Here is a 22958-nt window from a genome sequence, read left to right on the forward strand (position 1 = left end):
TATATTTTTTACTTAATGTCAAAAAACATGTTAATAATACCTACATATTAATTCTCATGTGTTAAGAAAAAAAAATATTCAACCTGCAGCGAGGTAAGTTAAATAGACACGTTAATATTTGGCTTTTGTATTTTTTAGCATAAACAATTCTTGATGTATTTAATTAAATACATGTATGAGTTTTTTTATTTGTAATTAGATTTTTTTTATAAAAAAAACACATTTAAAAGGTTTGTGTATTTTTTTTTTTGCCAAGAAAATTATCTGATGCGGGGCATGTAACTAACTCTATAACTAGAATTAATTAACACGTACGGGTAGAATTATTTAGTTCTTCAAAAATCATCTTATATTCCTTCAAAAAAGTCAAGCTAAATTTTTAAACGATAAGCTTTTGGAGAAATGGCAAAATTAAAGGGAGTAAGAGTAATAATTTTGTAATGTGGATTTTAATTGTTGACTGGCACAGATATAGTTCCATGAATTTTGCCTTCACAGTTGACATTTCTAATGTAATGTGATACATGCATACATACATACGTACGTACGTACGTCACCTTATTTGATCAATCACTACCGAAACACTTGTAGGCCAATCCGATATGTTCTGGCAAACCCCATATAAAAATCATCAATCCTCTGTTATCGTTAGCTCTTACTTAATTATGGACGCTACTCGCTAGTTCATGCAGCTCGTTTGAAGTGTGTGCGCGTCGCTAAGAAACTGACACAGGAATTCCTTTGTTGAAGCTCTGTGCCAAACCTTGATCACCGTTGCCTTACCCTGGAAAGAAAGGGATTTGCCACCCAAAAGAAGCAAAGTGAGCAAGTACACGATCTTATGATGTTGGTGTACTTACTACTACTAGCTAGTTTCCTTAGCATTTACTTTTCTCAAACATAAAGTCACTAATAATTCAAATTTGGTTTGCCCCAGGATCAAAATCATCATTAGTGGAGCCTTAATAATTCATCAACTGACTCAGGGTGGTTGTTGGTGACAAAGAAAGATCACATCCTGCTCACCAAGGGGGTAAAGTGAAGGGTGGAAGCTCAGCGTTTATAAATATAGAAGATAATTAACTAGCACCAACTTTAAACGTTGACATCTGGAATCATGATTTGATGAAGTCTGACTAGATGACCACCGTCATGATTTTGAAATACAGAAGTTCGCAACAAAACTCTACTGAAAGTCCCACGATCTGCAAATTAACAAGAAATCTTCCCACACTGTTGTATCTACAGACTCTAAACTGAGAAAATGAAGGTGTTTGGATTGAACAAACTTAGTTATGATCGTATCTGGTGTGGATCTTACTATTCTAACTTGGGGGGGTAGAAGAAGAGAAATCTAATTACTAGAACCGTGGATATAATTTATTTATTTTTATCATATGCTGTGGATAATTAATTGATTAGTCATCATCTTGATTATTTTTATTGAAGTTGCGCATTTTAAACGTCCTCTTGTTCTAAATATGCTGGTGTTCCAGAAAGAGAAAAGGAAACTAAACAAGACTAAACCGTTCTATCCTCAAATATTAATAATGTCTGTCTGTGTATTCTGAATCCATTACAATCATCTTTTTGTCCTGCTATTCTAATCTATTCTAATCTTCAGGTGGTCCAAGGATATCTGTGCTTCCACATTGCTGTCTTAAAGCTCTTTTAGTGTAACCCCACATAATAGAAAACATTAGAGTTTGGATTAATCCTTTTGCATGCTACCATAGGACCACCGTTGTGTCGCTAAATAATCAGAAAATAAGCTAAGATATTGCCCCAACATAGCTGCGGATTTTAAATCTCCATTTCACGTCATCTCATTTTTCATTTGTATAAGGAAAGAAGATTGAGAAATTAGTTTTTTTAAGAATTTCCATTTATGTAAATTATTAGCAGTGGCAGCAATACAGAACCTAGTAAATATTCTTTATCAACATCATAAATTTCCCTATTAATTCTTGATCTACTGAGTTGGTCCTTCGATTCTATGCTCTCTAGAATTGTATTGGCCTCAAACAGCTTAATTTACGTTCAAGCATCTATGCCAAGATCTAGTAGACTATAACATCTGGTCTGTCATAATTAAAATCCATTTATGTTCCCATATTCGCCTATTTTTTTGGTAGACAAAGACCAACTAGGCAAACTTTGAAATCACTTCTCTCTTTGTTCCTTTCTCTCTTATGTTCTTTGGAACAAGATGAGGAAAGTAGTTGGCAAAAAGGATCATAAAGAGGGAAAAAAAACTGAGAGAGACAACTCTCCATCCACCAAAAGCCTTCTTAACCAGTTACTTGAAGAAAAACTCGTCTCACCAAATCCAATATTAATCTAACAAAGAAACTAATAGAATGTAAGTCTTTCTCTTTCTATTTGTCTCTATCTTATTTAGCTCAATGCCTCTCTATATTTCCATGTCTCTACCTTCTCTCATCTCACCATTCTTCTCATGCAGCCATCAAGAAGGAAGTCACCTCTCCTGTCCTCGGTAACCGTAACCATGAAGCACAGGAAGAACAGCAATCTCTCGGTATTTGTTGTCGTGTTCTCTGTATTTCTCTTCGGTGTCTTCATGTACAATGAGGACGTGAAATCGATTGCTGAGTTCCCCTTTTCATGGCCTAAATCTCAAGAAGAGCCATCAAAAGGAGTCACCCCAGTTCAAGAAACCCTCGAGAAGGACCAAGAACTCCCGGCTTCTGTTGGTTCAAGAACTTCATTGGAAGAACCTCAAGTTGATCAGGGCCCTGGAGAAGTTCAAGAATCTGACAACTTGACGTCTAGTGAATCAAAAGAGGACGAGGAAAAGATTGAATTGCCAGTCATTGAAGAGGATGATGAAGACGTTGAATTGCCACCAGAAGAGTGTGATCTTTTCACGGGACAATGGGTTTTTGACAATGAGACACGTCCTCTGTATAAAGAAGATGAATGTGAGTTCCTTACAGCACAAGTGACTTGCATGAGGAATGGAAGAAAGGATTCTTTGTATCAGAATTGGAAATGGCAACCTAGAGATTGTTCTTTGCCGAAGTAAGCACATAATTGACCAATTCTTGAATCTTTCTTTATGGGTTTTTATTGATTTGGTTCATCTGTTTGATGGTAGTTTTTATGTCTACGTTTAATCAAGGTTCAAGCCAAGGCTACTGCTAAACAAGTTAAGGAATAAGAGGCTTATGTTTGTTGGGGATTCATTGAATAGGAATCAATGGGAATCAATGGTTTGTTTTGTTCAATCTCTAATCCCTCCTGGAAGGAAGAGTCTGAACAAGACTGGATCTTTAGCTGTGTTCAGAATCGAGGTACTCTCCCCTGCTTTGTATGCTTTTCAGTGTGAATCAGATTAACTCATCGTGCCTGGTGTTATTAAAGATGTCTATAATGCATTTAGATTTTATCTTCTAAGGTGCTTAGAAAAGTGAGATGCTCCCGTTGCCAGTAGAATTTTCAGTTTACTTTCATATCAAGAAAAGCAAATTTCTTTTCATTTGCACAGCTTTTAATACTCTCGTACCTGTATTTCTAGGTGAGCTGAAAATGATAGTGTCCCGGAGCCACCAAATTTTTACAACAATTGATCCATATATAATTGATCGTGTAACAGTACTCTATGTGCCATTTTTATCTGGTTTTCTATTTTCCCGTCGAACTCGTGATCCCTTTATTTATTAACTTGCTAGAGAAGCATTGCGTTATCTTATCATATGAACATATGTGACTCGATCCTACAAAGAACAGGAAAACAAAAGTAGACCTTCCTCGAGATAGTACTATATTATAGTATGGAATCATTGTTCTGATGTTTTTTTTTTTTTTTTTTCCCGTAGGACTATAATGCGACGGTGGAGTTCTATTGGGCCCCATTTCTGGTTGAGTCAAATTCAGACGATCCAAACATGCACAGCATCTTGAATAGGATAATCATGCCTGAATCAATTGATAAACATGGTGTTAATTGGAAGAATGTCGACTACCTGGTTTTTAACACATACATTTGGTGGATGAACACTTTCAAAATGAAAGTTCTGTAAGTTACTTGACGCAGTAACTAGGTGTTTTAACTAAAATCATGCAAGAGGTTGATTTATTTGTTATTTGATGATGGGACAGACGTGGCTCGTTTGATGAAGGATCCACCGAGTATGATGAGATCGAACGGCCAGTAGCGTATAGGAGAGTTTTGACTACATGGTCTAAGTGGGTGGAGAGAAATGTGGATACTAATCGTACCACTGTCTTCTTCAGCAGCATGTCTCCTCTTCATATCAAGTAATGCTCATATCTGAAATTTTGTTTCAGAGCTAATCACTATAAATTTGCCCTCCTTTTCTAATTGTGTGTGTTGCTGCTTTCGTTTTTTAATGATCGTTTGTTCATAATTGCATTACTGTTTTCTCTGTGTCTTGTGATTTTGAGGACAAAAAAATAGAAACACTCAGGTCGTCTTCACCATGTGAATGTATGTATGTGGACCGCGGGAGGCCCAACCATTTCTTTATTTCAAGTGAAAAATTGCTTAACTATGTCTCTTCGTTAATCAATTTGGACCGTGGGAGGCCCAACCAAGCACTTTACTTCAACCTCTACATGTTTTCTCCAATTGCCCAGAAGTTCAGTTGTTGTGTTTTGTTTTGCCAAATTATTTGATTAGGTGATTTCCGGTGGTTGGAACTTGAAATTGGGCACTGTGATCACTAATCATGATTTGACAGGTTGATAATTAATTAATTAATTAATATCTGCTTGGTAACGCACTGTATATAATATATTTTCTAACAAAATACTATACGTGTGTGTGTGTGTGTGTGTGTGATGGTTGCTTTTCGATTTTTCCAATTGATCATTTTATTTTCTCAGACAATAATGACACTAATGTGAGAGAATGACAATGGAACAGGAGCTTGGACTGGGAGAATCCGGATGGCATAAAATGTGCCAAGGAGACGGCCCCGATTCTGGATGTAAGCATGAAATTTAATTTGGGCACGGACCGCAGGCTTTTTGCGGTTGCAGCCAACATTACTGGATCCATGAAAGTACCTGTCCATTTTATCAACATTACTAAGCTTTCAGAGTACAGAAAAGATGCACATACTTCAGTCTACACTATCCGTCAAGGCAAAATGCTAACACCGGAGCAGCAGGCTGACCCGGCAACGTATGCCGATTGTATTCATTGGTGTCTGCCAGGGCTGCCCGACACGTGGAATGAATTCCTTTACACACGTATAATTTCTCGCACGTGACCCCTAGGGATAGGAATTAACACGTGCGAGGCCTCTTCTTTTTTTGTTTTTTTTCCCACCCTCCTCGACATTGTTTTGTTTTTCCTCTGTAATTTCTCCTCGTCTCATCTTTTAAGCTTCTCAGAGCTTCAATTATAGGTCTGAGCCGTCGTCAACATTGTTTTGGAACTTCGTTCCGCTTTATTTGAAGGGGGGGTTAGGCATGAGAAAATCCCGGTGATCGGATTCTTCATTGGTAACATTATACTACTCCTTTTATATTATAATGCCCGTCCGGTTTTTCCTGGAACTTGTACAAGTCATTACGAGAGGCTCGGCCTAGGAGCTATATCGTGCCCTACCCTCGGAGGAAAAAGGAGGCTGGGTTCCAGGCGAGCATATGCCCAATTAAGTTTAAAAATGAACAACACATGATACACGTTTGAATTGTACAATGCACAATTATTGCACATGTGAAAATAAATAAAGAACAAGTACAAATTTTTATGTAAAGTGCAAATGCATTGATGGCAATATTTTTACTTTTCCATTTCTATAGTTGGTTTGTGATTTCTCAATGGTTTTCCTTCTTCTTCTTTTTTTTTAATTTCAGCACTAAATGCAACCTACTTCTTCCTTTGAACAGATGGTTATGTTGCCCATGTACTTTGGAAGGGGAATGTAGGAGCCACGAAAACGAATCGCCATGTGTCAGCCTCGTACAAATTAATTAGTATAAAGTCTGTCCAAGCAATCACTTTCATAAAGCTAAGTAGCGCGGTTCATACTTGGAGTATTTATTATTATTATTGTTTCACAATTATATTAAACACTATCTTATTATATGTTAATGTAATTCTTTGTTAATAATATCAGTGGGTTGTTAATAATATTAGTGGATTGTGAAAGAAATTGAATCGAATAAAATGAATGATTAATGATAATATATGCAACAAGTTATTTTCCTGGCTAGGAGCGTGATAAAATAATATAAAGTCAATCTTGTCTCATATATATATATATATATATATGTGATTTACCCGCATTCTTGGAGACTTCGATTGTAGAATGACGAGACATTCCATATATAAGAAGAAAAGATTGTAATATTCTATATCTAATTACATCGATTAATATGAGAATTTTAAATTAGATTAAAAAAATAACTAAAATATCTGAACAATAAAACAATGAATAAGAAAAATCGTTGTTAGTCTCCCAAGCTTGGTGGGTGACAATTTTGCCTGAAAAAATGAAGGTCAAAAGCCAGAGAATGGGGACGAAACTGCGAAGATATTTGTCGAAACTGGCAAGTATGAGTTATTTAATCTACAACACTTTAAATTCACTGGGGGCATTTTTTATCTACTAAGGGGCCGGAGTGTTTTGGGTATAAATGAGGTTCATGTTCTTGTGTTTTCTTGAGCTTCGGAAGATTTATATCAAATCTTCGACCTTGTAGATAGTGTCATGCCTTTGAAGAGTTATTATAGTTTATCCTTAACCAGAAAAAAAAAAAACATCATTTTTTTTCACGTTAAGACGCTGCGAAGATGATGTGTTGAGGGTCTTATCATTTGTTAAAAGATCCCTAAATGGACGCAATTTTGAAATGCCAGGTTGTTAATTAAAAAAACAAATTAAAATTTAGGTGTTGAGTTGCCGAATTAAAATCCGTGTCTGGAAGGACAATTAAAAAAACTATTATCGTTATCATGATCTTAAATAAAGAGTATTTTGAAATTCTTGTTAGGCTTTTATGGGCCAGGGCTACCCTTGGCCAGTTGGCTCGCCTTTGGAATCACCCGTGAGCGGAGAGGGGACGCCGTGGGGGGATAAGGTAAAACAAAAAACAAAAAAAAAAACAATAGATAAGTTGGGAATTGCTCGGCTTAACAAGAGTGTTTTTTTTTTTTTTACCTGCTGCGTGATTGTCGTTCACACAAAGCACCACCCAACACTAGTTGTTTAGCACGGGATGCATTCCTTTGGGGTAAAATTTAGTGTATTCATCACCAACCATGTGGAATAAAACATTATATTGAAGCATACGGCAAGATAGATTCAATTCATGTGTCATAATCTTTTAATAGATGATAAAATATTATTAATTAAAGTTTAAATATATTAACTTATAAACCATTCATATTCCTCAAACACGCAGCACAACTACATTGATTGATATTGATTATAATATAGACTCTCTGGCTATGCTGATCACAGCTATTTTTGCATTTGATTATTGCAATGGATCATGCATTAGCTTGGTTTGCATAGACCGAATCTACACAATAAAATAATTGACAAATTGATCATGAGCTGACTTTAGAATTGTGTTAATGGACCAGCTGGCTGATGACAGCACTGTTAGGGCAGAGGTGGGAGTGTGACATGTGGATGTTCAATCATATCTTTCGATGTTGATGATACATCTGAACTACTTAGTGTTTACTATTTAGAGGCCTGACAGCTAATCGATGAATCTTTTTTTTTTTTTTAACTCTTAAATACAGGGTGTAAATATTTCTGATCGTCTCATGTTCCTCTTTCCCTGGTGGTTAATAGTTCTTATCGAAGTAAAATAAAAATAGGATTTTTTTTTAAATGACAGTACTTGGTATAATTTTTAGAAGAATGATATAAGTTTAAAAAATATTTGAAAAATAGTATAGTATGATCATAACCATGTTTTTCAATATTAATTTTATATAAAACTAACAAAAATTTTTTATAATATCAATTTTGTAAACAATTGTTATTGAAAATATCAGTTGTATACTGATATTTTATGTTTTTAAAATAATCAACTTTATAGCTAATTTAATTTTTTTAAAAGATTAGATGAATAAAAAAATAAAATTTAATATCTAATGATCAAGGATATAAGCTACTGTGGCAGAAAAAATAAACAAGATAAAAAAAAATTATTAGAAATACATTAAAGATCTGTTCTTAACACATTCAATATCATTAAAAAGATCATGATAAGACAATGTTAACCATATCCTAGAAGATTACTAGACAATGTCATAATTAGCTTTATTTAACTTTGAATAAAATCTTTAACAAATTAGAATCTTATTTGATAATATTTTAAAATACAATTTTTATCAAGATTTTTTTTAATAATATTAAATATATTGAAAACGAAGTTCTAGTATAGTGTATCTCTGGTGATCCATTTTTTTCTTGGTAATGAGGTCTTCATACAAATTTAAATTAACTTTTTTAATTATTAATTAATTTAATTCAAAAATAATTTTTAAAATAATCTTTTATGTTATTTTTAAGATAGTTTTTTAAAATATGTCATTTTCTCAAAACTGTTTTAGAATTACAAAAGGACCCAAAATAAAAAGCTCTTTCCTGTTGTCATCTCTTTGTACTTCCATCTTACCAGTTCTAGGTTGCTGCGTTCAGCTATTCAATGTCATTAATTCCCTGCAGATCCAACTATAAATGGAGTACTTACTACCATTACTTTCTCATGATGGTTTTCTTGTTACTTCTCTTCAAAATCTTGGTGTACAGTGAGAATTTCAAGTCAGTATTTTCAGGGTCATTTTTGTTATCGAGAAATGAAGTTCATGGAATCAGAGAGAAAGATGAGGAGGTTATATTGCCACCAAAGGACTGTGATCTTTTCACAGGGAAATGGGTTCTTGATAACGCGACTCATCCTTTGTATAAAGAGGAAGAGTGTGAGTTTCTCTCTAGGCAAGTGACTTGCTTGAGGAATGGAAGACAAGATTCCTTGTACCAGAACTGGAGATGGCAACCCAGAGATTGTTCTTTGCCCAGGTAAGTACAAGTCTTTGTACTTTTGTATTTATGTCCGGGCGAGCTTACTTATTATATATACGCATTTGCTAAAAACAAATATCTATTGAATTTAGTATGTTTTTCTGGATCAAGGTTCAAAGCAAAATTGTTGCTCGAGAAACTTCGTGGAAAGAGGCTTATGTTTGTTGGAGATTCATTGAATAGAAACCAGTGGGAATCCATGGTTTGCCTGCTTCAATCTGGTGCTCCTTTGGCCAAGAAGAGCCTGAGCGATTCTGGCTCTGCGTCTATTTTCAGGATTGAGGTATCTATTTATCTCTTCCTTTTAACCAGCTCGCTTTAAATTTCACTAGTTCTGAATGGTGATATATAATCATGGCAATCTTAATTGAACATCAGTTCTCTCTTTCCCGTCACTTAACTTATTCAATTCAGTCAACTCAAAGCCTATTCCTGTGATCATTAATTTCATCTTTACATGATTACTAGCAACTAATTAGTATGCACATCCATATTCAGCGTTGCATTTGCATGAAGGCTATCAATTAAGGGATACATATTCCATTCGTCTTCCATGTCTATTGAAATCAAATGGTAGATATATTCAATGCAATGTACACTGGTTTAATATACGTATTTCTCCTTCTGTTGATTTAGGACTACAATACTACAGTTGAGTTTTATTGGGCACCATTTTTAGTTGAATCGAATTCAGATCATCCATCGAAGCACAGTATATTAGACCGCATTATCATGCCAGAATCAATCAACAAGCACGGAGACAACTGGAAAGGTGCGGACTACCTGATTTTCAACACATACATATGGTGGATGAACTCCGCTAACATGAAAGTCTTGTAAGTAAATCAGGCTTTTAGTCTTCTTAATTGCAGAAAGTATTGAAGCCTGACGTTTCCTATTTGGGATTTGATGGCACGCTGGAAGAAAGCAAGGAACATTTGACGATGGTGTCACAGAATATGATGAGATCGAACGGACAGCAGCTTTTGGAAGAGTTCTGAGGACATGGGCCAAGTGGATTGAAGAAAATGTAGATCCTAATTTAACTTCTGTCTACTTCATCAGCATGTCCCCTATGCATTTCAGGTAAGCTAAATTCTCAAGGCATATTTATGCTCATTTTCTTTTCCTGGTAGTAGTTATCAGTGAAATGATGTCTTCTAGTCTCTTAAACCACTATGATACAGTGAAAGATTTGAAATAACGTTGAATATGGATGTGCGTATGCAAATGCAATATTAGGAGCTTGGATTGGAACAACCCTGATGGGATCAAGTGTTCAAAGGAGACCGCCCCAGTTCTCAACATGACCACACCGTTGAATGTAGGCACTGATAGCCGGCTACTTGTGGTTGAAGCAAATGTGACTCAATCGATGAAAGTGCCTGTTTACTTGCTTAACATCACCACCCTCTCAGAATACAGAAAAGATGCACATACCTCGATCTACACCACTCGTCAAGGCCAGCTGCTCACAGAAGAGCAGCAAGCCGACCCAAAGATCTATGCAGATTGTATCCATTGGTGTCTCCCCGGTTTACCAGACACTTGGAATGAGTTCCTATACACACATATAATCTCTCAGACTTGAACCTTTGGAATATTGCTTTCTCCAAAGGTGTAAAAACTGGACAATCAAATTGAAAAATGGAAATTTGATAGGTCTGCTGTTATTATTATTTATTTTTCAGAGTTGTAAATTGCAGTCTGGTCTCGTCAGTTGTTTTTTAATTAACGTACACTGAAGTCAATTACCATGGTTTCTCAATCTAACAGTAAGCTCGACTATATTGTAGCATGTACATTACAGTCAGCTATGTTGTCCAATCAGTCTTTATTGTAGTATCTGTAGCATCTAGCTATGATCTGAGAAAAGATAGCCTTATATTCTGCATTTCTGCTTGCTGCTTGCTGTCAAGGATGCATCTCCCATCATCCAGATCTTCCAAGGCTCACAAAACCTCACCACATCGATCATTCAAGTCACAAGGTTCGCTGCATCAATCCTTATGACTTGTTGCTTACAGTTGCCTATTTCAATAGTTTAGGAGTAATTTCCCATCCTGTATATTCGGTCAACGTATATCCTCCACAATATATGTAGAAAGACGTTTACATGTTCAGTTGAGTCAAATATTCTTCCATAACAAGCCGTTAACCACGTCAGCGTTGCAGAAGATCTTGCTAGGCGGCGAGGATTTGGGGGGAAATAAAAATATATCAACGATCTCAAGGCAGTTATCTTATTTTATTTATTGTCTGCATTTTTTAAAGGGCTAAAACTCGAATAAAAAATTAAAAATAAATAGAGGAATTCATTTGAATTTATATCATCTATATGGTTACTCAAATAAAAATATATAAATAATTTCTATCAAGCCAGCTCATTTGGCGGTGTAGGTTCTCAGTTCTCTGCCTCATGTGACGAAACGGGGAGAGAGGTTCGTGTCGGTAGATCACTTCTTAAATGCGAGCCCATCCTCCAAAAAATTTGCAGGGACGTCTAAAGACTAATTGAAAATTTCCTCTATTTATGGGGCTAAACCCTGCGATTTTGTAAGCTAAAATATACTCGTTAAATTCCTAAGCTTCTTCATTACATTTTAATCTTCAATCACGGGATCACACGCATATCTCTCAGTCTTCAAATTCAAATCAACACGGACAAACTCACTAGTAAAGCCAAAAAAAAACTCCTATATTCAATTCCACGAGTTGATGAGCATAGTGAAAAAATTCAGATCAACTTATTATAAATGGACTAGTCTGTGATTTATAAGTTATGAACCAGTGAGCCGTGTTGCTCTACTCTGTTCCACTCTTTACAGAAACTGAAAGCAAAACAGAACTGTCATTTTTAAGGGCACCACCATTGACTGTCTTTTTATAGAACTGGAGAATTTTCAGAGAATACACAATGAAGGAAGGTGGCGGCCTTAGAAGCAGGAGCTGTAACTAGCCCTCAATCTTAGTAATTTTTACTCTCTCTAGTCTCTATCCTTGCTTGTTTTCTTTTCAATGAAAGTTGTGTCCCTCTCCCATTTCCATGATTCAAAGAGATCTTAAAAGAACCATCCACTTCCACCAATCCAGTAGTTCAAGAAAATAGCAAGATTGATGATGTTAGGCTCTCAGCGAAGGGAAGTAATGGGAATGTAAATAAGGACTTGGTTTCAGTTGAAGGAGACCATGAAGATGGAACTGTGGTGTTACCACCGAAAGAGTGTGATATCTTCTTAGGAGAGTGGGTTCTTGATAACTTGACTCGTCCTTTATACGAAGAAGAAGACTGAGTTTCTGACAGATTCAATCACTTGCATAAAAAATGGAAGGAGGGATTCAACGTATCAAAACTGGAGATGGCAGCCCAGAGATTGCTCTTTGCCCAAGTAAGTACTCTTTTTAATTACCTGATAAACTCAATTTCTAGTTTCTACTTAATTGTATACAGGTCACTGAAAAGGAGCAATATGGTTTTCTACTTTGGTCTTATTCATGTTCAAAGCAAAGTTGTTGCTGGACAAACTCAGAGGAAAGAGGCTTATGTTTGTTGGTGATTCATTGAATCATCAGCAGTGGGAATCCATGATTTGTCTGGTCCAATCTGTGATTCCTCCAGACATGAAAGAGTCTGTTAAGCACTTCAAGCTCTCTCACTGTCTTCAAAATTGAGGTATCTCATCCCCCCTCAAATTAAAATCGCTTTTCATACCTAGAATAGATCACACCAACAGAGATTAAAGAATTCTAAGCATCCACTCACGTTGATAACAGTAACCATTAAAATTTTCAAGATTAAGCGCTTGCCTAGTGGGAAGCTTCATAAATTAATGTGTGGAATGGCAGAAAAGGTGTTTTTTTTATGCCATTTATTAATTAAATGGAGAGTTTATTATCATTTGATTTGATTCATCTTTGAATTTGAAGGACTACAATGCTACCATAGAGTTTTACTGGGCTCCTTTTTCGGCCGAGTCCAATTCAGATGCTGTATCAAATAGGAATGGTCTATCGGACCGCATTATCATGCCTGAATCAATCTCAAAACATTGAGATAACTGGAAGAGTGCCGATTACCTTATATTCAACACATATATTTGGTGGATAACGTCTATTTATACAAAAGTATTGTAAGTGCCAAGTCTATTTTTCATCTTGCATCCAACTCTTGTGCATATATAATCAATAATTTTAGCATAACCAAGAGGTTTTTTTATTTTATGGTGGAGCTATGGAAAAGACGAGGAGGATCATTTGGTGAAGGCCCCATAGAGTATGATGAAGTTGAATTGCCAATAGCTTATGAGAGAGTTTTGAGGACGTGGGCCAAATGGGTGGAGGAAAATGTTGATCCCAAGCATTCTTCTGTTTGCTTCAGCAGCATGTCTCCTACGCAAGTCAGGTATACCAATCTAACTCGTAGTCTTTCTTTTAGCACCAGATTGCTGTTTATTTCTTACTTTTTATGTTCATTTTTGTACCTTTTTCATCCAAAATTCATCTTGCCCTGCTTCTTCTTCACTTTTGACTACCTTTTTGAATAAATTAGGCAATATTAATTTATTTAGTAGGATTTCAATTTCAAGCTGACAATGTGCATTGAAAATGCATTAGGAGTCTGGACTGGGACAATCCTGAGGGGATTAAGTGTGCTAATGAAACTAAACCAATCCTAAACAAGTCTAAGCCATTGGATGTGGGAATGAACTATCGACTTTTTGCGTTTGCAGTGAATGTGACTCGTTCAATGAAAGTACCTGTCAACTTCCTCAAAGTAGCCACAACCTCTGAATATCGGAAAGATGCACACACGTCCATTTACACAGCTGTTGAAGGTAAGTTACTCTCGCCGAAGCAAAAGTCTGACCCACTCAAGTATGCTGATTGCTTGCACTGGTGTCTGCCTGGACTGCCTGATACATGGAATGAGCTGCTCTACACATATATCATCTCTCGCACTTGAGCTCAAAAGTTTTCTTTGTTAATGTAATTTCTTTCTTGATGAAGGCATATAACAACTATATAAACCTCAGCAGCTTAGTGTTGATGTTGAATTATTGTAATTGGAAAGATGGGAAAGAAAATGAAACAGCATAACGTCCATTGGCGTAGCATTGAATATATATATATATAGTTGCGAGTTATAGCCCTTTGTGATTAAAAACCATTTTTTCCTCTGTTACACTTCGATAAAAGAAAAAAAAAACTCTCATTCCTAATTAGAATTAGTTGAAAATTGAAATAGAAGAGGGGAATAATAAAAATGAATGACATCTCGACTAATTAAAGTATATAAATGTCATGCCACCCACCCTCGTAACTGGTTGAAAAGCTCAATAACTGGTGGATAAGGCATCTTAGGAAGCATGAATGAATTCTGGGCTCTTAATCTTCCAAAATCAGTTCCTCAAGTACTTAATTCATTTCTAAAATTGGTCACTGATTATGTTAATGCACGACAATCTACATGCTCCAGGAATTCTCTCAACAATAAGAAAAATAGAAAGGAAATCTGTGACTTGATTGAAATGTGTTTGTCATCAGATTGACTGTGATATGTATAGTTGTTGCGTTTGACATTTCGGGATTTGGAAGAACAATCTTTGACTCTTCTTCTTCTTGTTATCATTTTTCTAATGGTCTTCGACTCTTCTTATTTTCTATTTCCAACTCGAGGCCAACTCCATAGCCTCAAACACAGCGAGTCTAAAAATCCGAGCCCCAAAACTCAGGTCTGATAGAGCCCAGGCACACAAAAGTATAATTAATCTCGTAGACGATTGTCTGCCACCTAGGATATTATGCGAGTGTTAATTGAAAACGTTGCAGAGTGCTCTCAATACCAAAACTATAAAGTCTAGGATTGATTACGTGAGTTATATATTGTATTCTCTGAGATCAAATTTATTCTGAGCAGTGACGAAGCCAAAAACGTAGCTTCGCCCATGCGAGTGTTCTGATTCTGTTTTTGTTGGCAAATGGTATTGTCCCTTTATGTTTGTGAAGGAAAATACTTGCTTGTCGTTGAAAAACCAAAGGGATATACATATATCCATTTTCTATGAAATGACACTCAAACAACAATGGGTCAGGATTTTCTCTTGCAATAGTAACGATGTACCAGGAGATTTTGTTTATGTGGACGTAAATGTTGAAACAGAGGCGGTTGATGTCATTGGGACGGAAACTCATTGCGCCAAATAGAGGTGGAAAATGAGTAAAATGGTTTCCAGGTCTGGATAAGGAGGGAAAAGCAATGTCTGTGGGTTTGGACGATGTAATCGCTGAGAAAATCAACCGGGATCAAGAAAGTGTTGGTTGGGTCAGATGGAAAGACAACGTGAAGAGAGTAGAAGAGAAATTATGGAGGAAAAGGTGGGTGTAAGAAGTTTTGATGCTATATATCGGTTGAAATGCATGTATTGGGTGTAAGAATTCAGGCACTGTCGCCATATTAGGTGCAAATGGGAGTAGGTGATTTTTCCATTTCGTTGGATTGTCTCCTATTCAGATGTTTTCATGAGACTGCCTATAAGGGCTATGGATAAACAACTTGTTAAATTTTTATTTTTTTCACTGAATTTTATTGCTCGATCATGTACACACATGGCGCGCTGTTTGTGTGTGTGAAATTGGAAGCAGGTTTCATGTCCCTGTGGTATTGTGGTCATTTATGGAGTAGATAATTAGAGGGCGGTCCTTTTCCTTTTATAAGCTCAATAATTTTAGTCGGTCTTTTGCTAAAAGCTCGAGAGCAGTTAGAAGTTACCGAATTCTTCAGATGGTGACCCTACAACTCCATACATACATATCCATATCCTATACCAATAATGGGATTGACAAAGGTGAGAAAGGAAAATGGGATTAACAAAGGAACAGTGGCAGTTTGACTTGGCTTTTTGCTTATTGAATTCATTTACAGTTTACTAACCACAGACAACCTAATATTTTATATGTAGGTTTTTGACGTTATTGAGCTGATTTATACTGGTAGTACTCTTCTGCCCTCAGAAACAGTCAACAATGAAGCATGTTTGTGGCACCAACAGGAGATGCCAATCCTTCCCAATTTTGATCGTTACGCTGTTCTTCTTATTTTTCCTGGGATTTTTTCTGTATAATGACAGCATGAAGTTCAGTGCATTCCAAGTTCCAAGACCTCCTAGTCACCAAGAAATGCTGCGAGAACCTGTCAATTCCAAAGTCTCTACAGTTCAAGAAACTCCCAGCAGGAATAAACATGACCGAGATAGGAATGCAGAGGGGGGTGAAGACGGTGATAACCAAATAATTAATCTGTCGATGACACTAGGTGGTCCAAAAATGGAGCTGACAGCTGTTGAAAAAGAAGATGCTGATGAAAAGATAGCATTGCAACCAGAAGAGTGTGATATCTTCACAGGACATTGGGTTTTGGATAACAAGACACATCCTTTGTATAAAGAGGATGAATGTGAGTTTCTGTCAGAATGGGTGAGGTGCTTAAGGAATGGAAGGCAGGATTCTCTATATCAGAATTGGAGGTGGCAGCCCAGAGATTGTTCTTTGCCAAAGTAAGTGTACAGTAAATGGTCCAATAATATTCATTGTTGCAGCTAGATTCATTCTCGTTTGTACTAATATTGCTCAATTTTTAATATTCATTACCTATCATCAACACTAGTTATTCTCTCTGATATTTTTTTCACTCAAGCAAGAGTGAGCTAAATATTTGTAATTTTGATTTCAAGGTTTGAACCAAAACTGTTGCTGGAGAAATTGAAGGGGAAAAGGCTTATGTTTGTTGGAGATTCCATCCACTTTAACCAGTGGCAATCCTTGATTTGTTTGGTTCAATCTGCCATTCCACCAGGGAAGAAGAGCTTGGACTATGCAAGCTATATCACTGTTTTCAAAATTGAGGTATCTCTCTGCTTCATACTAGGCAAATTCGGAAGGAAAGAAAGAAGAAGAGTGATAAATCTGAAGGGGTAACATATTATGAACATGTTGCACGCACTATTCAACTTTTCGCAAGCCCAGGTTTTTTCTACTGGCAACCAAGATTCTATGTCTCACTTGAATTTCAAGCTTGACAGGTCAACTACCTCTTAGATTTATGTTGGATACAGCTTTCAGTTGTTAGCGATAATTTTAGTAGCCTTGAAGATCATGGAAAATCCTTGGTACCTCGTATATTCAAGTTATGTCTATTTTCTACAAGCATTCATATCCGCCAAGCTACAATGAACAATCGGCATGTCCTTTCGTAGCCCATCTGTTTTTGGCTGGAAAAATTGAGTTTCCGCGACAACAATATCTAGGATAAACGGTAGTTGACCCAATTTCTGAATTATGACATCCATCATTTTCATCACACCATCAAATTCAAAGATAAACCTCACTTGCTAACCAAAAATCAAAAGATGCATTGAACAAGTAGTGAAGGACTTGCTTATGATTAGCCCACGTGGTCACTTTATTGTTTTACTTGAATTTCCACTTTCCAGGACTATAATGCCACGCTAGAATTTTACTGGGCACCATTTCTAGTTGAGTCCAACTCAGACCCCCCAACAATGAGAGATGGCAAATCAGACGCCGTTATAATGCCTGAATCAATATCCAAACATGGACGTAACTGGAAAGATGTGGACTACCTCATCTTCAACACATATAACTGGTGGCTCAAGTATCCCACAATGAAAGTTTTGTAAGTACTTGGTGAATTTTACTTCTTTTTTTCGTTTTTGGAACTTGTATATTTGGTACAAATTTTATGGCATGGTCATGATCATAAGGTTAACTTTTCCTTTCTGGTTTATGGTAAAGACGAGGATCCTTCGATGAAGGGACCACGGAGTATGATGAGATCGAACGGCATATAGCATATGAGAGAGTTTTGAGGACATGGGCCAAGTGGGTGGAAGAAAATGTTGATCCCACTCGCACCTCAATTTTCTATAGCAGCTTGTTTCCTCAACACTTCAGGTACAAAATCCAACCTAATTTACTTTCTTGTGCTGTTGATCTTTGAAGTATCATCCTTCTAGTAGTTAGTACTTCGTAACACCACGACAAGTAAGAAGAGCACTTCTCAACAACTATTCTATGAAAACCTTGAAACAGCTGCTCCAACTAACACTTCCTTGCAAAAGCTAATCAAACAAAGCATTAATACCAAACAATTCTTGAGATTAACACATAATAATTTATGCATGCACCAATTCACTTCTCTCATGACACTACAGTTCTAAAATCTAGTAGCTTATTGAGCACTTATTTGGTGAGAGTATAGAAGGAAGCGATTTTTATTTTATTAACGTGGATATTCGGGTCAGCTTGCGTGTACCTTAACTAATCTCACGAGCCCTAAAATTAACGACCATATAAGTCTCCAGTGGCCGTGAGGTTTGTGAAACTTAAACTGGTGACCTCTAAAGAACAAACCTAGAGCCTAACCAATTGAGTCACACTCTATACTCTATGTTACGATTTCTTAATCATACTCTACATAGTATATAAATCTTTGGAATTACATGATGAAAGTGAGAATATGAATGCAAATGCATGAACAGGAGCTCAGACTGGAACAGTCCAGATGAAATTAATTGTGCCAAAGAGACCATGCCAATACTAAACAGGACGACACCAGTGGATGTGAGCGCAGACAGGCAAGTTTTTGCAATAGCAGCGAATGTTACTCGATCAATGAAAGTGCCAGTTCACTTCCTCAATGTAACCACCCTCTCTGAGTACAGGAAAGATGCACACACTTCTGTTTACACGGCTCGCGATGGTAAATTACTTTCGCCGGAGCAAAGGTCCAATCCAGGCGCATATGCAGATTGTCTCCATTGGTGTCTTCCTGGAGTGCCTGATACGTGGAATGAATTGCTTTATGCACGAATCATAGCACTCTCTTGACTTCAAATTCTTCATTTTTTTAGGCAAGAATATGAGTTTGTAATTGAATTTCATGAATGACAATGATACGAAGCTCTTATAACAATTTGAGGATCCATGACTTCCTCCTCCTCCTCATCATCACATATATATATATATATATATATATATATATATATATATATATATATATATATATATATATATATATATATATATATATAACTCGCAAGAAACTCGTGTTTAAATCCAATTCTAACACAAGTTAGAGCGTATTTGACAGTGTGGTTGCGGGTGCTTTTCAAATAGCTTTTCGTGCCGAAATGCATGCCAATGATGTTTTTTTATTTTTTAAAAATCATTTTTGACATCAGCACATCAAAACGATCCAAAAAGTACAAACCGCACTCAATTTTAACAAAAAAAAAAATTCAAATTTTGACGAAACACATGTACAAACGCAATACCAAACGTTCCGTTAGATTGGTGCAGAGTTATGGGTTCAACACAGTAAGTAGTTGGCAAATTAATTTTTAAGACAGTTTTATTCCTCGCTGTTGTTTCGGAGTATTTCAAGACTCGGAGAGGTTCGATAGTAATAGAAGAGGATTCAGATCCATTTGGTAGCGCAAAAAAAAAAAGAGATAAATGAAACATCCAAAGAGACGGCGGGTTTATCCAGCTGTTTGAATGATATCATCAATTGGGTGCTAATAATGTTGTAGAAGAGATAAACACGGAGAAGATCAATGTTAATTTAGCGGAGAATTCTAAAAAGGACTAGGTTTTTGAAAAAAATCAGAGTCGATCACTACGAAGGACTGGGCTTCAAATATTTTCTATTGGATGAGTAAAAGGCCACACTGACGCCAATCGCTTGGAAAGTATCGACATTTACATTGTTAAATAGTATTTGTGGGGAGAGAAGATTTCATTATTGGGGTTTTCACATATGCTCTCATGTAGCTACAAACCTCAAAAAATAAAAATAAAATCTAATACGTGTACATATAATCTACAAACAAATTCACATTGAAAATTACCTCAGCGTGAGAAATGGAGAACCTCTAGTAGGGTCAGTTTCAAGGCTCTCACCACTTTACCCCCCGAACCTGAAGCATGATGGATGACGTCTCGGTCCACTTTGGTTAGACTTCCAGTTCCAACTCTTTGATACACTCGTGTCTTTTTTAAACCTGCATTTTGAAACAGCTGAAGAGCAAAGGAATCAAGAAACCGAACTGTAGTCCCATTTCTCACTTCGTGAAACATAATGTAGAGCCAATGAAAAGGTAGGATATCAGAAGTTGCAAAAATGGACAAGCCTTAGCCTTACCTTCCTTGGAAAAGACAATCCATGCCTCATCCACTGACTTGGGGAGAAACCAATAGCTTATCTATCTCACCAATCGCATTGGTTTCAGTTTTTGGCAATAACAAACGCAACAAGGGAACTGAAGATGCTGACACAAGCTTGGGCTTAACTTTCCCCATTGTTGTCTTGATTACAGATGATGCCAGTACTGCAAACCATTGAAGATACCAAGATAGAAGCAAAGAATTTTAAAAAAATAAAATATATATATATATATATATATATATATATATATATATTTTGATGCAGAAAAGTAATTTGAAAAAAAACATTTACCATACTTCCAAACACCCTCTTCATCTAGAAGCATGAAGAAACTGGTTCAGTAAATTCCATTAGTTATGCTTTCTTTTCTCAAAGCTAATCCCATTTTAATTTGTTAATGGCCTTTATGTATTTGTACTTTCTCCATCTTCTCGCTTATGAAAGTTTGGTATCATGCATGGTCTACGCTATCTTCATTTTTCATTATTCTTGGAGCCCCAAATACCACACCAGTTTTATCAGGCTAAGCCTATTTGCTGTGCTGCTGTCAAGTATATCATGTTTAGCACACTGAGTTTGTTAGGCCTGCACAAGAGATGATGTCTAGCAATGCATTTGGTTAAGTATAAAACTCAGAATGGCCCTTTGTAATGCATACTAGCTTATGGTGATTGTCATAATGTTTAAATATGAACAAAACTTGATGAGACAATTCTGAATGACTAGTTAATTGATCCAACCTGCAACATGTTCTACTTGTGCTATTCCAATTGTATGATCTGCCCACTAACCCGCTCACCGGCCCCCAAACACTGGTCAACTTTGGCCCCATAACCAAGATGGCATCCACAATCAGTAATCAGTATGCTATACAATGTTGGAGGAATTTAAGTTAGTTTCACTTATTCATTCACATTCAAATTACAAATATACAGTGCCTTAAATGATGTGTGCCTCATCATTCCGTGGTTATATTCTAGGTCACAGCCAAAAATGTGTTGTTTAACCAAAGCATTATTTTATGAAGCTGCTGAATGAGTATGCTATCAATTCTCATGGAGAAAAGACCTAGTTCCACTAGTAAATGAAATGCTAGGTCTAATAAGAAAAAAATTACCTTTAAACTAGAAATTGCGAGTGATCAGTCTCCAATAGTAAAGTACTATTTGTAATCTTGTCAGTCACTGAACCAATTGTATTGTATAATGACAAATACACCTGCAAGGCTGCAAGAATTAATAGAGGGAAATAACCATATTAGAGTGACAATACATGAAGCATGACTGTTTCAAGAAAATATTCCATCCAAAAAAGACTTCAAATCCATCAGTCAGCTGACACCTTTCAAATATATTCTGATTATTTTTGTGTTTTAAAACGTTTTTAAAAATATTTAAATTTATTTTAAAATAAAATTTTTTAGTATTTTTTTATTATTTTAATATGATGATATTAAAAATAAAATTTAAAAAATAAATAAAAATATTATTTTAATATATTTTCACATAAAAAAATATTTTTATATATTTTTTAAAATTTATTTTTAATATTATCATATTAAAATATTAAAAAATACTAAAAAATTTTATTTGATAGCTTGGTGGACTTGGTTCCCACTGCATGTTATTCAGTACAGATAATCCGGAGGTTAGGTTAGGCTTTGAACAATAGGCACATTTTACTCTTCGATTTGATTTGATTTAGTTAGACGAAAATGTAAACAAAATCAATTTTTAGCTAATTAGAATCAACAGAATCAGATATCAAACTTAGTAAATACTTAAAACTCAAGAAATTAGGAGTTAAGGAATTAAACAAGTTGACAATTATCCTACAATTTACGCCAGGAAAATTACAAAAACAGAAAAAGCATGTACTTGTTTCCTCTAATGAATAGCTCGTGGTCGCTGCGATCGCTAACCGCAGAGCCGGACGCATCAATTTCATTGATCTCGGGCGATCTCGTGATCGAAGAGGAAATAATCATACTTGTCAGGGACATCCTCTGGGGGTTTACCGGGCAATCAAGCCAGATGGCTTGAACTCGCCAATTCCAAGTATTGTGAGTTCACAAACCCTAACGGCCGTTTAGGGAGTCGAGTTGTGACAGAGTCAGTTGAGCGAGTGAAGGAAATTTGGATTCTGAAATGTTTATTTTCTCACTCCCGCTCTTTTTCGTGTTATTGAGTATCTGGTGTGGTTGCGCTTAAAGTTGTTAGCGCGTGTTAAAATTATTTTTATATATTTTTATATTATTTTATGTATATAAATTGATATTAAAAATAATTTTTAAAAATTTAAAAAATATTATTTTAATATATTTTCAAATAAAAATTTTTTAAAACTACAACTACTATTTTATTATATTTCTAGACACATCTGTATATCCTAGCAATCCAAACAATAATAACCAAGCTAGACTTGCATGACCCGTTTAATCGGTCAGATGAGTTTACATGTAATGGGGCTGGATTTCTCCTACATTAGACCTGATAATTTGTAATTATATCCTGTATGAAAGAAATAATAATCTTTAATTCAATCAGTATTATTTTATTTTATTTTGTATGTGCTAGCATTTTAAAAAAATCAATTTGAATGCTAACTCCAAAATTCATACATTATTTGAGTGTGTTAGAAGTTAATTGTTGAATTCATTTATAAGTGGAAAC

The 22958-nt window shown here is 35.8% G+C and overlaps 3 protein-coding genes, 1 long non-coding RNA gene and 1 pseudogene across 8 annotated transcripts; 4 read left to right on the plus strand and 1 right to left on the minus strand.

The window, feature by feature from the left end:
• The first annotated feature begins 2202 nt into the window (after positions 1 to 2202).
• Positions 2203 to 5750, plus strand: LOC133696163 (xylan O-acetyltransferase 1-like). Of its 2 annotated transcripts, XM_062118257.1 has the most exons (6): positions 2203 to 2362; positions 2465 to 3042; positions 3143 to 3314; positions 3840 to 4039; positions 4123 to 4281; positions 4910 to 5750. In XM_062118257.1, exons 2-6 carry the CDS (start codon positions 2510 to 2512, stop codon positions 5256 to 5258), a joined length of 1413 nt encoding a protein of 470 aa, XP_061974241.1. In that variant the 5' UTR covers positions 2203 to 2362; positions 2465 to 2509; the 3' UTR covers positions 5259 to 5750. The 2 variants fall into 2 exon arrangements, with proteins under 2 accessions (XP_061974241.1, XP_061974240.1); XM_062118256.1 differs by lacking the exon at positions 2203 to 2362 and having other exon boundaries at positions 2380 to 3042.
• A 2823-nt stretch (positions 5751 to 8573) lies between these two features.
• Positions 8574 to 10935, plus strand: LOC133695644 (xylan O-acetyltransferase 1-like). Its single transcript, XM_062117557.1, has 5 exons — positions 8574 to 9038; positions 9153 to 9324; positions 9678 to 9877; positions 9966 to 10127; positions 10284 to 10935. Exons 1-5 carry the CDS (start codon positions 8665 to 8667, stop codon positions 10630 to 10632), a joined length of 1257 nt encoding a protein of 418 aa, XP_061973541.1. The 5' UTR covers positions 8574 to 8664; the 3' UTR covers positions 10633 to 10935.
• A 694-nt stretch (positions 10936 to 11629) lies between these two features.
• Positions 11630 to 14170, plus strand: LOC133695645 (xylan O-acetyltransferase 1-like; annotated as a pseudogene).
• Positions 14171 to 16043: 1873 nt separating this feature from the next.
• LOC133695643 (protein trichome birefringence-like 28) lies at positions 16044 to 19032 on the plus strand. The gene is made up of 5 exons (XM_062117556.1): positions 16044 to 16594; positions 16772 to 16943; positions 17531 to 17733; positions 17853 to 18011; positions 18599 to 19032. The coding sequence occupies exons 1-5, from the start codon at positions 16065 to 16067 to the stop codon at positions 18945 to 18947; spliced, it is 1413 nt and encodes a 470-aa protein (XP_061973540.1). The 5' UTR covers positions 16044 to 16064; the 3' UTR covers positions 18948 to 19032.
• A 716-nt stretch (positions 19033 to 19748) lies between these two features.
• Positions 19749 to 22474, minus strand: LOC133697001 (uncharacterized). 4 transcript variants are annotated; one of them, XR_009842792.1, is made up of 4 exons: positions 22164 to 22474; positions 21027 to 21512; positions 20263 to 20449; positions 19749 to 20138 (listed from the first exon to the last, which is right to left on the minus strand). It is a non-coding gene; the product is annotated as an uncharacterized LOC133697001 (long non-coding RNA). The 4 variants fall into 4 exon arrangements; XR_009842791.1 differs by having other exon boundaries at positions 21027 to 21153; positions 21404 to 22474; XR_009842790.1 differs by having other exon boundaries at positions 21404 to 22474.
• Between the last annotated feature and the right edge of the window lie 484 nt (positions 22475 to 22958).

Source organism: Populus nigra, chromosome 6, assembly GCF_951802175.1.
Source record: "Populus nigra chromosome 6, ddPopNigr1.1, whole genome shotgun sequence".
NCBI classification, from domain to species: Eukaryota; Viridiplantae; Streptophyta; class Magnoliopsida; order Malpighiales; family Salicaceae; genus Populus; species Populus nigra.

What these genes read in the sequence shown, in the direction of transcription:
- LOC133696163 (XM_062118256.1), top strand. Translation starts at nt 2,459, where the DNA reads ATGCAGCCATCAAGAAGGAAGTCACCTCTCCTGTCCTCGGTAACCGTA. An exon ending in TAGCTGTGTTCAGAATCGAG is followed by an intron (nt 3,315 to 3,839) that starts GTACTCTCCCCT and finishes TTTTTCCCGTAG; the next exon opens with GACTATAATGCGACGGTGGA. An exon ending in ATGTCTCCTCTTCATATCAA is followed by an intron (nt 4,282 to 4,909) that starts GTAATGCTCATA and finishes ACAATGGAACAG; the next exon opens with GAGCTTGGACTGGGAGAATC.
- LOC133695644 (XM_062117557.1), top strand. Translation starts at nt 8,665, where the DNA reads ATGTCATTAATTCCCTGCAGATCCAACTATAAATGGAGTACTTACTAC. An exon ending in CGTCTATTTTCAGGATTGAG is followed by an intron (nt 9,325 to 9,677) that starts GTATCTATTTAT and finishes CTGTTGATTTAG; the next exon opens with GACTACAATACTACAGTTGA. An exon ending in TCCGCTAACATGAAAGTCTT is followed by an intron (nt 9,878 to 9,965) that starts GTAAGTAAATCA and finishes GCACGCTGGAAG; the next exon opens with AAAGCAAGGAACATTTGACG.
- LOC133695643 (XM_062117556.1), top strand. Translation starts at nt 16,065, where the DNA reads ATGAAGCATGTTTGTGGCACCAACAGGAGATGCCAATCCTTCCCAATT. An exon ending in TCACTGTTTTCAAAATTGAG is followed by an intron (nt 16,944 to 17,530) that starts GTATCTCTCTGC and finishes TCCACTTTCCAG; the next exon opens with GACTATAATGCCACGCTAGA. An exon ending in TTGTTTCCTCAACACTTCAG is followed by an intron (nt 18,012 to 18,598) that starts GTACAAAATCCA and finishes ATGCATGAACAG; the next exon opens with GAGCTCAGACTGGAACAGTC.